Genomic DNA, 15094 nt, shown 5'->3' with positions numbered 1-15094 from the left:
CTTAATCGTACACTAACCTGGAACATTTGTTGTACATAATATTTAAGGTTGATGTTATCTACTCTCAATACAGTTAAATAACATTGAGAAATGGAAATGGGGAATGCGTCAACGAGACTACAACCCGACCATAGAGCAGATGGTATTCTAACGTTACATTAGCGTAATAGCAGATCTTTAATTCAAACAATTTTGTTTCAGTCAAATGATTTAGTGCTTGATAATTGTAAATCATTTGTCTATTGTTGATAACTGTTGACTATTAATGTTCTTTTGTTTTTGATGATGTTAGGCTGCTGTCGTACTTACTTAATACCAACACAAATATCTGCTTTTATTCATAGGAATCAATAGAATGAATAAATTATGACCCATTGCACAAGACTTTTGTCATGAGTTAAAATTTACTATGTCATATCTTACGAAAGAATAAAAGAATAATAACTATAAATAAATAACTGGGCACGGGACAAGATTGACTTGATCAGCCTCTCCTGTTTTAACTAATTTACTCACCACTGGTATTTTGTCTTTATGTGTGGCAACAAACAAGATCTTTGGAATGCCTACATATACCACCTTACAATACGTTAGGATTGAGTTAACCCAATGTTGAAGGAATACTGAAATATAAAAACAACAACAAAAATGAAATAAAAGTTTAATACAAATAGAAACTGATATGACATAATTGATAGTGATAAAAACCAAAGAAATACATTTTATTGGGGATCAAATTGACAAGGTCCAGTGGCAGTTTCTTAAAAAAAATGTCTTTTTTTTTTTGTTCTTTTAACTCTACAAAAAAAAATAACAAATCTGTGGTAACTATTCAATGGGACAACATAAACATGAACAACACAGATAACAAAGCTATGGTAACTAAGTTCACTTTGCAAACAATTAAATCACAGGTAAATTCCAACTGATTATTGGGAAAGCTTTCATTGTCTTCACAATATTAAAGTAAGTATTGGCACAGTAACCTGGAAGCCATGTTTTTACTAATGATAAAGTAGATGTTTTTTTAACCTAATAAACAATAAATGATGTTCAATATGAGTCTTTGTATTGTAACTAACATACAATACCTGCTGGGGTTGGTGTCATGTGCTGTCCTGGAAAACACAGAACATCTTGGACTTGTTCATGTAATCCTTTACTTCCGTCGAATACCACAAGAAACAAAGCTCTGAACGTCATGAAGGTTTGGTGTGTCGTATAGTAAACATACTGTCCACCAAAGTCCCAAAAAATCAGTCTTCCTACTTTCATCTTGTAGTTTCCACTTTTAAGGACTTTTTCCATTCTCTTTCTTATTTCTTCTTTTGTCATTTTCGATTTCATGTGTGTTTTTACCTCTGGTATTCTCTTGGACACACTGTCAGATATTTGAGGTGACAAAGGTTTGGCTGCTAGAGGCTGTTGGGAGGAACCAGCGGTCATCACTTTACCATCACTTCTAACAAGGTTTGAATCTGGTAAATGTGGTTTCTTTGGTGTTTTGTCTTCTTTTTTTTCATCCTCTTCTACTGAAGTCATCAACACCTTATTGTAAACCACATCTAAAGCGTCATACGTTTCTGTAAAATAATATATATCACTTGAATAGATAATATTCAAAACAAATTTATTTTGGTTTAATAATGTGCTGCTGTTATACTGATACCATCTTTTTAAATAATCATTAAAAGACATGCTCAAGGCCAAAAGCATTGAATAATTGTTAACAAAACCGTAACATATGCCTCAAAAGAATAAATAAAGTCCCTATATGTATATGTCGTACTGTCTGTCTGTTGTATTCCTGTGTTTTAACTTTGAGTGGGAAATTCAGGAATGAATTTGAAGCTAGAAGCATCAGGTATGATTTAAGTTCAGTTTAAGAAGAAGAAATATTTAAAAAAAAATTACAGACAGAACGGCAGTAGATGAACAGACGATAAAACACCTAGTTAATAGCTAACAAGCATTCTGTGAGTATTGCATGGCAATACATAGTCCCCTACCAGTTAAAAATTCATTGTATTGGAACAAAATTCTGATCTATAACTTGTCATGATAAAACTATGTACCAATTATCAAATCAATATCTTCAAGCATGACGAAAAATAGTGCGAAAAACTGATTATTTGAGTGAATTTTCAAAGTTCAAGGACCATAACTCTGCACAAAATCATCTGACCAGAACAAAATTCGAACTTCAACTGTAATATGTCATGATAAAACTATATACCAATTATCACATCAATATCTTCAAGAATGACAAAAAAGTGCGGAAAAATGACTATTTTACTGAATTTTAAGTCAAAAACCATAACTCTGCAAAAAATCTTCAGACCAGAACAAATTCAAACTTGATCTGTAACTTGTCATGATAAAACTATACACCAAATATCAAATCAATATATTCAAGCATGAAGTTTATAAATGGGGAATGTGTCCATGGGACACAGATGATACCCCTGCTTGCATATAACGTTAAAAAGGGATATAACTCAAGAGCTGTAAAAGTGACGCTACCCAAATTTGTACTTGATCTGAGTTTTGTGGTAAAAAAGTATTGTGGACAAGTTTCATATCATTTGGTTGAGGCAATCTAAAGTTAGAGAACAGAAACATGTATTTCAGGAATTTTTCCATTTGTAAAAGGGGCATAACTCTTGAACAGTAAAAGTGACGCTACCAAAATTAAAACTTGATCTGTGTTTTGTGGTAAAAAGCATTGTGGACATTTTTCATATCATTTGGTTGAGGCAAACTAAAGTTAGAGAACAGAAACATGTATATCAGGAATTTTTCCATTTGTAAAAGGAGCATAACTCTAGAACAGTAAAAGTGACGCTACCAAAATTAAAACTTGATCTGTGTTTTCTGGTAATAAGCATTGTGTATCAGTTTCATTACATTTGGTTGAGGCAAACTAAAGTTAGAGAATGGAAACGAAAAATTCAGCAATTTTTCCATTTGTAAATGGGCATAACTCTAGAACAGTAAAAGTGAGGCCACCAAAATTCAAACTTGATCTGTGTTTTGTGGTAATAAGCATTCTGTATTAGTTTCATAACATTTGGTTAAGGCCAGTTAAAGTTAAAGAACAGAAACTAATTTTGGACGTTCGTAGGTACAGACGGACAAGGGTAAAACTTAATGCCCCCTCCACTACGGCGGGGGCATAAAAAGTGGGGAAAACTGATTTGCCGGACTGACAGATGGACAGACAGACGGACAGAGTGCAACCTAAATTTCCCTTCGACTTCGCCGGTAGGGGACTAATAAAGAGCTATGCAATGAGTTCATTATAGTATATCCTTTTGAACTTCCTGTAAGAATCAAATATAATATGCAGAAGTTTTTATTTTTTTATCAGAAGTCAGTATAACAGCCATGTAGAAAAAAAATGCACAACAATATCTTAAGCCGGTTAAGGCATATAAAAAATGCCAAAAATATGACCGATAACATGATAAAAGGACAATATCTCTGAATATCAGACTAGAATTTTGTTTAAATCATAAGAGAAACTACATTCACCAATCCCAACAATAGTGTTATTGAGTTCGTATTACTGTTAAATTCGTTCAATAAGCCGCAGGTTTTTTCTATGTCTTTGTCTTTTCAAGTTATAAAGATTACCTGATTCTGAAGCTAATAGAGAGGTGGAAGATACCAAAGATGTATTCAAAGATAAATGAAAAGTTTTAATGTTGTACATATTCTTACCTGGATCAATATAAATCCAGCTTCTAGTCTCAACATCAAGGCCACACCGACCTTCTATTAGGGAAATCCCATCGGTAGGATGTCTTCCTTCTGGGACGACATCACCAGCTAAGAGCTTAACAAGACTCGATTTTCCAACCGCGAACTGGCCTGTTACCATACAGCGCATGTCATAGGAAACATACGTTCCACTGCCAAGTAACCTGTTTAACATAGTGGACTTTGTCTGTGTGTGGATTGGATCTGTAATTATAACTTTTTCTATAAAAATATCATTAAGTCTAAGTTTAATAAAGATTTGTTAACCAATTTAAAAGTTTGTTTTCAATATTTTTCATTAACAAATCATTAAAAGTCTATGTCAAACGTTGGATTGATTGTTGTTTGTGTAACGTCCAGTTATCTATAAGGTCACATGAATGAATAATCATTGGTGAAAATCCCAAGTGTCTACAACTTACGGTTTCTGATTTAGAGTGGGCAAGCAACTTTGTTTGATTTTCAAAGGGGCATAACCCAACCAAGGAGTCTTTGAATCTTTCCGGTTTAAATAAATCAAAGTCACAGGGTGAGTTCTAGAACAAATTCCACTCATCGGTTTTGGTCTTCCTATGACAGTTAAGGCATTTATTTACTAACCAGATTTTTTGGTTTGGGTTTTGGGCAGATAACTCTGGACTGACAAAATTTTGAGACTCACAGGGTGAGATCCAGATAGGTATTTGTGATAACATTATTAAGTGTTAACCTGATTGTGATGTCTTACGGTTACGGAGGGAAATTGTGTCAAAGTTTGGCAGCAGAATATTAACAATAAGAAGAAATACAGTAAGGTATTTCCCTTTTGGAAAAGCATAGACCTTATCAATATTAACTTTTATAGTCAATTCTAATAATCAATGTTAATATATACTGGAACTATTCTGTGAAAACTTTTCAAACCATTGACGATTGACTTGTATAAACCTGACTTTGTATATGCACAATTGAATACAAGAAGTGGATGGAACCAGGTGTCAAGTGTGTAAATCCTCAAACTTGTATGACAGTAGTCACAATTGAATACAAGAAGTGGAGGGAACCATGTGTCAAGTGTTTCAAGCCTCAAACTTGTATGATAGTAGTCACAATTGAATACAAGAAGTGAAGGGAACCAGGTGTCAAGTGTTTCAAGCCTCAAACTTGTATGATAGTAGTCACAATTGAATACAAGAAGTGAAGGGAACCAGGTGTCAAGTGTGCCACGCCTCAAACTTATATGACAGTAATCACAATTGAATACAAGAAGTGGAGGGAACCAGGTGTCAAGTGTGTCAAGCCTCAAACTTGTATGACAGTAGTCACAATTGAATACAAGAAGTGGAGGGAACCAGGTGTCAAGTGTGTCACGCCTCAAACTTATATGACAGTAATCACAATTGAATACAAGAAGTGGAGGGAACCAGGTGTCAAGTGTGTCACGCCTCAAAATTATATGACAGTCATCACAATTGAATACAAGAAGTGGAGGGAACAAGGTGTCAAGTGTTTCAAGCCTCAAACTTGTATGACAGTAGTCACAATTGAATACAAGAAGTGGAGGGAACCAGGTGTAAAGTGTGTCAAGCCTCAAACTTGTATGACAGTAGTCACAATTGAATACAAGAAATGGAGGGAACCAGGTGTCAAGTGTGTCACGCCTCAAACTTATATGACAGTAATCACAATTGAATACAAGAAGTGGAGGGAACCAGGTGTCAAGTGTGTCAAGCCTCAAACTTATATGACAGTAATCACAATTAAATACAAGAAGTGGAGGAAGCCAGGTGTCAAGTGTGTCAAGCCTCAAACTTGTATGACAGTAATCACAATTGAATACAAGAAGTGGAGTGAACCAGGTGTCAAGTGTGTCACGCCTCAAACGTATATGACAGTAATCACTATTGAATGCAAGAAGTGAAGGGAACCAGGTGTCAAGTGTGTCAAGCCTCAAACTTGTATGACATTAATCACAATTGAATACAAGAAGTGGAGGGAACCAGGTGTCAAGTGTGTCAAGCCTCAAACTTGTATGACAGTAGTCACAATTGAATACAAGAAGTGGAGGGAACCAGGTGTCAAGTGTGTCACGTCTCAAACTTATATGACAGTAATCACAATTGAATACAAGAAGTGGAGGGAACCAGGTGTCAAGTGTGTCAAGCCTCAAAATTATATGACAGTAATCACAATTGAATACAAGAAGTGGAGGAAGCCAGGTGTCAAGTGTGTCAAGCCTCAAACTTGTATGACAGTAATCAAAATTGAATACAAGAAGTGGAGGGAACCAGGTGTCAAGTGTGTCACACCTCAAACTTATATGACAGTAATCACTATTGAATGCAAGAAGTGAAGGGAACCAGGTGTCAAGTGTGTCAAGCCTCAAACTTGTATGACAGTAGTCACAATTAAATACAAGAAGTGGAGGGAACAAGGTGTCAAGTGTTTCAAGCCTCAAACTTGTATGACAGTAGTCACAATTGAATACAAGAAGTGGAGGGAACCAGGTGTCAAGTGTTTCAAGCCTCAAACTTGTATGACAGTAGTCACAATTGAATACAAGAAGTGGAGGGAACCAGGTGTCAAGTGTGTCACGCCTCAAACTTATATGACAGTAATCACAATTGAATACAAGAAGTGGAGGGAACCAGGTGTCAAGTGTGTCAAGCCTCAAACTTATATGACAGTAATCACAATTGAATACAAGAAGTGGAGGAAGCCAGGTGTCAAGTGTGTCAAGCCTCAAACTTGTATGACAGTAATCACAATTGAATACAAGAAGTGGAGGGAACCAGGTGTCAAGTGTGTCACGCCTCAAACGTATATGACAGTAGTCACTATTGAATGCAAGAAGTGAAGGGAACCAGGTGTCAAGTGTGTCAAGCCTCAAACTTGTATGACAGTAGTCACAATTAAGTACAAGAAGTGGAGGGAACCAGATGTCAAGTGTGTCAAGCCTCAAACTTGTATGACAGTAGTCACAATTGAATACAAGAAGTGGAGGGAACCAGGTGTCAAGTGTGTCACGCCTCAAACTTGTATGACAGTAATCACAATTGAATACAAGAAGTGGAGGGAACCAGGTGTCAAGTGTGTCAAGCCTCAAACTTGTATGACAGTAATCACAATTGAATACAAGAAGTGGAGGGAACCAGGTGTCAAGTGTGTCAAGCCTCAAACTTGTATGACAGTAGTCACAATTGAATACAAGAAGTGGAGGGAACCAGGTGTCAAGTGTGTCAAGTCTCAAACTTGTATGACAGTAGTCACAATTGAATACAAGAAGTGGAGGGAACCAGGTGTCAAGTGTGTCACGCCTCAAACTTATATGACAGTAATCACAATTGAATAGAAGAAGTGGAGGGAACCAGGTGTCAAGTGTTTCAAGCCTCAAACTTGTACAGGGATGATTCCAGGTGTTTTCAAATGGGTCCCTTGAACATCAAATTGGGAATTTTTATTCTAATTGGGAATTTTTTAAGCATAAAATCTAAGATGAAATAACATTATTTTCCTGTAAAAACGGAAAATGTATATATTACTAGTTTCACCTGTACACTGATGTTCATGTAAGTTGTAACATTTTGAATAATTCTGGATGGGCTACTGTTATTACATGAATATCATTGAACATGATGCACTAGTCTATCATCTTAGCTATAGTTACCTAGGCCTATTACAAAAACATATATTTTAGCTATTATAAACATAAACCACTGAAAACCAGGTGCTCCGCAGGGCGCAGCTTTATACGACCGCAGAGGTCGAACCCTGAACAGTTGGGGCAAGTATGGACAAAACATTCAAGCATGATACAGCTCTGAATTTGGATTGTGATCAAATTTTTGACATTACATGGGTTTTGTTTACACAAAACAAATGCCAAGATTTTACAAATCAATTAAAGATTTCTTCTTCAAACTTTTTAAATCTAAAATTAAATAGTTGACACAGCATAGGTTTCTGACACAGAATGAATGTGGTCTAATGAACTTAAAAGGTTTTTTTTGCCTTTGAGCAAATCACTATGCTGTTGAATATTAATCCTCTCAAAAAAATGTTTGAAGAAATTTTCTTTCTTTTTATTTATGAAATCTGAAATGAGAAAAATTTACCCCCCCCTTTTTTTTCACATCCCCGTTTCCCTTTTTCAAAACTGATATCAATTCAAATTTCTAATGGAGTTTGCAACAATAACTACTCATTTAAATACATCATAAAATATTAAGATGTAAAAAAACTGCTTGTTATCACTGAATGGTAAAGATTATTTAAATTTATCAGTTGGTAGTAAAAAGTGTATATACATTGTATATTGTATATAACAAAGATTTAAGTTGATTCTGGACAAAGAAAGATAACTCCAATTAAAAAAAATTCTTGCTATTGCACAATATTGTGCAATAGGATATTTCTTGCTTACTATTCTGGACAAAGAAAGATAACTCTAATTAAAAAAAAATTTGCTATTTCACAATATTGTGCAATTAGATATTTCTTGCCATTGCACAATACTGTGCAATTGAAAAGACTTGCTATTGCACAATACTTAATATAATAATTTTAGATCCTGATTTGGACCAACTTGAAAACTGGGCCCATAATCAAAAATCTAAGTACATGTTTAGATTCAGCATATCAAAGAGGCCCAAGAATTCAATTTTTGTTAAAATCAAACTTAGTTTAATTTTGGACCCTTTGGACTTTAATGTAGAATTTGAAATTTGAAAACAGGACCAAAAATGAAGAATCTACATACACAGTTAGATTTGGCATATCAAAGAACCCCAAGGATTCAATTTTTGATGAAATCAAACAAAGTTTAATTTTGGACCCTTTGGACCTTAATGTAGACCAATTTGAAAACTGGACCAAAAAACTTCAATAATCAAGAATCTAAGTACATTTTTAGATTCAACATATCAAAGAACCCAACCGATTCATTTTTTGTCAAAATCAAACTAAGTTTAATTTTGGACCCTTTGGACCTTAATGTAGACCAATTTGAAAACGGGACCAAAAGTTGAGAATCTACATATACAGTTAGATTCGGCATATCAAAGAACCCCAATTATTCAATTTTGATGAAATCAAACAAAGTTTAATTTTGGACCCTTTGGGCCCCTTTTTCCTAAACTGTTGGGACCAAAACTCCCAAAATCAATACCAACCTTCCTTTTATGGTCATAAGCCTTGTGTTTAAATTTCATAGATTTGTATTTACTTATACTAACATTATAGTGCGAAAACCAAGAAAAATGCTTATTTGGGTCCCTTTTTGGCCCCTAATTCCTAAACTGTTGGGTCCTAAACTCCCAAAATCAATACCAACCTTCCTTTTGTGGTCATAAACATTGTGTTTAAATTTCATAGATTTCTTTTTACTTAACCTAAGGTTATTGTGCAAAAACCAAGAATAATGCTTATTTGGGCCCTTTTTTGGCCCCTAATTCCTAAACTGTTGAAACCTAAATTCCCAAAATCAATCCTAACCGTTCTTTTGTGGTCATAAACCTTGTGTCAAAATTTCATAGATTTCTATTAACTTAAACTAAAGTTATGGTGCGAAAACCAAGAAAATGCTTATTTGGGCCCTTTTTGGCCCCTTATTCCTAAAATGTTGGGACCAAAACTCCCAAAATCAATACCAACCTTCCTTTTATGGTCATAAACCTTGTGTTAAAATTTCATAGATTTCTATTCACTTTTACTAAAGTTAGAGTGCGAAAACTAAAAGTATTCGGACGCCGGACGACGACGACGACGACGACGCCGACGCCAACGTGATAGCAATATACGACGAAAATTTTTTCAAAATTTGCGGTCGTATAAAAATCATTCATCGGGTATTTTTTCAACAGCAGGTCATCTCTATAAATTTACCTTGATTCAAATGGATTTCAAATTGAACTAGTCAATTGTCGAATTCAGAAAAGCAATTACAAAAGTTAATATACTTAATTGATAAGATATTTAAAGCATTGAACCAGTGTTCTTTAAAATTATTTGGATCATCTTCAAAACTTTTGAAATAGTTCCATAATGATGACATCGTATTTCATGAATGGTCTATCATCAACATTATTTTCAAAAAACGCTCAAACTTTTGTCTTTAGAAATAGTTTCTTTTACAAAACAAGTTTTCATGATCATATTATATAACCGGCTCTGCTGGGCGATCTGCTTTAACGAGATCGGCGCCCATTAAACTTTAACCATCAATGTTATATCAAAATTTGAATTTGTTCTCTGCCGAGGTCTGCTTTGACTCCCTTTTTTATCAACCTGTTATATTTATAGTTGCCTTAATCGGTGACAGAAACTTTTCCGGAAATATCGATTTTTATCTTATTTTCCTGAATTGGGAATTCATTTTCATGTACATTTTTTTGGGGCCGCTTGCCAATTTTAGGGCCGCTAAGCGGCCCTAAACTATATAGTGGAATCATCCCTGTTGTATGACAGTAATCACAATTGAATACAAGAAGTGGAGGGAACCAGGTGTCAAGTGTGTCAAGCCTCAAACTTGTATGACAGTAGTCACAATTGAATACAAGAAGTGGAGGGAACCAGGTGTCAAGTGTGTCACGCCTCAAACTTATATGACAGTAATCACAATTGAATACAAGAAGTAGAGGGAACCAGGTGTCAAGTGTGTCAAGTGTGTCAAGCCTCAAACTTATATGACAGTAATCACAATTGAATACAAGAAGTGGAGGAAGCCAGGTGTCAAATGTGTCAAGCCTCAAACTTGTATGACAGTAATCACAATTGAATAGAAGAAGTGGAGGGAACCAGGTGTCAAGTGTGTCACGCCTCAAAATTATATGACAGTAATCACAATTGAATACAAGAAGTGGAGGAAACCAGGTGTCAAGTGTGTCACGCCTCAAACTTATATGACAGTAATCACAATTGAATACAAGAAGTGGAGGGAAATATAGTGTCTGTCACAAAGAACACTCAGATTAAACCTGATACTGGCACACAAACAAACACCATTGAAAGTACATCATTTATTACATAACCGGAAACTCCGTCTATTGTAAGGGAACCAGGTGTCAGACCTCAAACTTAAATGACAGTAATCACAATTGAATAGAAGAAGTGGAAGGAACCAGGTGTCAAGAGTGTCAAGCCTTAAACTTCTATGACAGTAGTCACAATTGAATAGAAGAAGTGGAGGGAACCAGGTGTCAAGTGTGTCAAGCCTCAAACTTATATGACAGTAATCACAATTGAATACAAGAAGTGGAAGGAACCAGGTATCAAGTGTGTCAAGCCTCAAACTTATATGACAGTAATCACAATTGAATAGAAGAAGTGGAGGGAACCAGGTGTCAAGTGTGTCAAGCCTCAAACTTATATGACAGTAATCACAATTGAATACAAGAAGTGGAGGGAACCAGGTGTCAAGTGTGTCAAGCCTCAAACTTGTATGACAGTAGTCACAATTGAATACAAGAAGTGGAGGGAACCAGGTGTCAAGTGTGTCAAGCCTCAAACTTGTATGACAGTAGTCACAATTGAATACAAGAAGTGGAGGGAACAAGGTGTCAAGTGTGTCAAGCCTCAAACTTGTATGACAGTAATCACAATTGAATACAAGAAGTGGAGGGAACCAGGTGTCAAGTGTGTCACGCCTCAAAATTATATGACAGTAATCACAATTGAATACAAGAAGTGGAGGAAACCAGGTGTCAAGTGTGTCACGCCTCAAACTTGTATGACAGTAATCACAATTGAATACAAGAAGTGGAGGGAACTATAGTGTCTGTCACAAAGAACACTCAGATTAAACCTGATACTGGCACACAAACAAACACCATTGAAGGTACATCATTTATTACATAACCGGAAACTCCGTCTATTGTAAGGGAACCAGGTGTTAGGCCTCAAACTTATATGACAGTAATCACAATTGAATAGAAGAAGTGGAAGGAACCAGGTGTCAAGAGTGTCAAGCCTTAAACTTCTATGACAGTAGTCACAATTGAATAGAAGAAGTGGAGGGAACCAGGTGTCAAGTTTGTCAAGCCTCAAACTTATATGACAGTAATCACAATTGAATACAAGAAGTTGAAGGAACCAGGTATCAAGTGTGTCAAGCCTCAAACTTATATGACAGTAATCACAATTGAATAGAAGAAGTGGAGGGAACCAGGTGTCAAGTGTGTCAAGCCTCAAACTTGTATGACAGTAATCACATTTGAATACAAGTGGAAGGAACCAGGTATCAAGTGTGTCAAGCCTCAAACTTATATGACAGTAATCACAATTGAATAGAAGAAGTGGAGGGAACCAGGTGTCAAGTGTGTCAAGCCTCAAACTTGTATGACAGTAATCACAATTTCAACAAGTGGAGGGAACCAGGTGTCAAGTGTGTCAAGCCTTAAACTTTTATGACAGTAGTCACAATTGAATAGAAGAAGTGGAGGGAACCAGGTGTCAAGTGTGTCAAGCCTCAAACTTGTATGACAGTAATCACAATTCCATTTAACATGTCTAATGATGTATCTATGGAGTCAATGCCTCCAAACTTACATCATGTACATAGCTGTGTAGTAATAACTCTTGCACAAACAGACACATTTGTTTGTTTATTTATACATATGTGGCCGACAAAAAAGATACTTCTCTAATTAATTTTGACTTTTACTTTCAATTCTGACATTTTGGACTAAAATTCATTGTGTTGTTTAATTATTTATTCTATATTTTGGTTTCTATTTACATTTCTTCTCCATAACTTTTAATCAATTTGTTTTGATGTGTCAATTTGAAATCCTCATTTTGTAGATTGAGTGACATATTTTAATTTGTTACCTCATAAGGGACCATTTACAATATTCAAAAATGTATGTTCCTAAAGAGTGGCGAAAGATACCAAAGGGACATACAAACTTGCAAGTCAAAAATAAACTGACAACGCCATGGCTTAAAAAAAAGAAGACCAAAGGACAAATAATAGCACACAAAACACAACACAGAAACCTAAAGACTGAGCAACACGAACCCCACCAAAAATAAACTGACAACGCCATGGCTAAAACAAAGAAGACCAAAGGACAAACAAAAGCACACAAAACACAACACAGAAACCTAAAGACTGAGCAACACAAACCCCACCAAAAATAAACTGACAACGCCATGGCTAAAACAAAGAAGACCAAAGGACAAACAAAAGCACACAAAACACAACACAGAAACCTAAAGACTGAGCAACACGAACCCCACCAAAAATAAACTGACAACGCCATGGCTAAAAAAAAGAAGACCAAAGGACAAACAATAGCACACAAAACACAACACAGAAACTTAAAGACTGAGCAACACGAATTAGATTGAGTGACATATTTTAATTTGTTACCTCATAAGGGACCATTTACAATATTCAAAAATGTATGTTCCTAAAGAGGGACGAAAGATACCAAAGGGACATACAAACTCACAAGTCAAAAATAAACTGACAACGCGATGGCTTAAAAAAAAGAAGACCAAAGGACAAATAATAGCACACAAAACACAACACAGAAACTTAAAGACTGAGCAACACGAATTAGATTGAGTGACATATTTTAATTTGTTACCTCATAAGGGACCATTTACAATATTCAAAAATGTATGTTCCTAAAGAGGGACGAAAGATACCAAAGGGACATACAAACTCACAAGTCAAAAATAAACTGACAACGCGATGGCTTAAAAAAAAGAAGACCAAAGGACAAATAATAGCACACAAAACACAACACAGAAACCTAAAGACTGAGCAACACGAACCCCACCAAAAATAAACTGACAACGCCATGGCTAAAAAAAAGAAGACCAAAGGACAAACAATAACACACAAAACACAACACAGAAACCTAAAGACTGAGCAACACGAACCCCACCAAAAATAAACTGACAACGCCATGGCTAAAACAAAGAAGACCAAAGGACAAACAAAAGCACACAAAACACAACACAGAAACTTAAAGACTGAGCAACACGAACCCCACCAAAAATAAACTGACAACGCCATGGCTAAAACAAAGAAGACCAAAGGACAAACAATAACACACAAAACATAACACAGAAACCTAAAAACTGAGCAACACGAACCCCACCAAAAACTGGGGTTGATTGTCATAATCACACTATTAATTCACATTCATTCTTCCAAGTTTAATAAATAGTATAAACTTTACAGTGAACAATATCACTCAGATTGATTGTTATTTGTTATGCTTATACTTGTCAATTCAATTGTGTATAAATACTTGTTTATAATCTTAATAAATAAGATTGGACTGAGGACTTTACACTGACCGCTGTCCATCGGAAATAAAAGTATTCTATGCTGAATTACTGAATTATTCGTTGTGAGTTCTAGAGGCTTACGCGCTAGTTTGTACCAGTTTAAGACCCAGAGTTATCATTGTCAATCAGTGTATTCTTTCATTGTGTGATCAGGTGCATCACACAGTTTCAGTAACAAGAGGCCATTCCGTCAGGCTCTTGTTACACAACTCTATAGGCAAACAGTTTTCCCCCGGTGATACATCTCGCTTTACCAAACAGATTGAGTCAGCACGAGTAGCACAATGGATCTTTACCTCAGGACTTGTATTTAATTGAAAATCTTTTTAAACTGATTTAATCTTCAGTTAATTCTTTGAAATAAATATATCTTATTAATAACTTAATCATTCACTTTTGCCACATAATTTAATTTAGAGAATTATTTTATGTAGCATAGATCAAACATAACTATAGTTAAAGAATTAAATGAAATCCTTTTAAAATCCACCATTTATTATCAAATTATCTAGCAAAAACATGTTAGGGAAAGAATGTCGATTAAAAAGACTAAGACCAAGTACACTACTTGACAATTTACAGTACAGCAACTTGCTTTTCTGAAAATAGGACAACTTGATACTTCTATAACATCTTATACGACGTCTTTTTCAAGAAACAATGCTTTCAGTCTAAATACCTCACAAGATATGTAGTAATATCAAATTACAATTTGCATGACAGTGGTGTCGAGACCTAAAAAGCTGTATAGTTCTATTAGATCTGTAGCAATGTAATAAAAAAAAACTGAGTTCCATTAATGTACACCACGTTCCAAATCGTTTATCTGTCTAAGGCCAATAATTAAAACCAATTGTTGTTTTGCGTCTTGAAAACTCTTAATAAATATTTGATTAGAAATGTAGGCTTGAAGACATCGATAATGTAATTTGAAATCAAATTAGAATTAAAAAGAATCATCTAGTGTTGTGTTACTAAAGTCGGTCAGTATAGTTCCTATCTTACTTAAGCAGAAAACTGATTAATTGTTGACGCTGGAGCCAGAAAAGTT

General features: G+C 35.2%; 1 protein-coding gene across 1 annotated transcript in view; it reads right to left on the bottom strand.

The window, feature by feature from the left end:
• The window catches only part of LOC143054853 (uncharacterized), a 79884-nt gene that overhangs the window by 14875 nt on the left and 49915 nt on the right, over positions 1-15094 (bottom strand). Inside the window, exons 5-7 of the mRNA XM_076227917.1 lie at positions 3724-3966; positions 1092-1583; positions 517-623 (exon numbers count right to left, since the gene is read on the bottom strand). Coding sequence (XP_076084032.1) covers positions 517-623; positions 1092-1583; positions 3724-3966 — 842 coding nt within the window. The remainder of the gene's footprint in view (positions 1-516; positions 624-1091; positions 1584-3723; positions 3967-15094) is intronic.

This window comes from Mytilus galloprovincialis, chromosome 12 (genome assembly GCF_965363235.1).
Source record: "Mytilus galloprovincialis chromosome 12, xbMytGall1.hap1.1, whole genome shotgun sequence".
Lineage (NCBI taxonomy): Eukaryota > Metazoa > Mollusca > Bivalvia > Mytilida > Mytilidae > Mytilus > Mytilus galloprovincialis.
The sequence above is the reverse complement of the archived record's forward strand: the minus strand, read 5'-3'. Positions and strand labels throughout refer to the sequence as shown.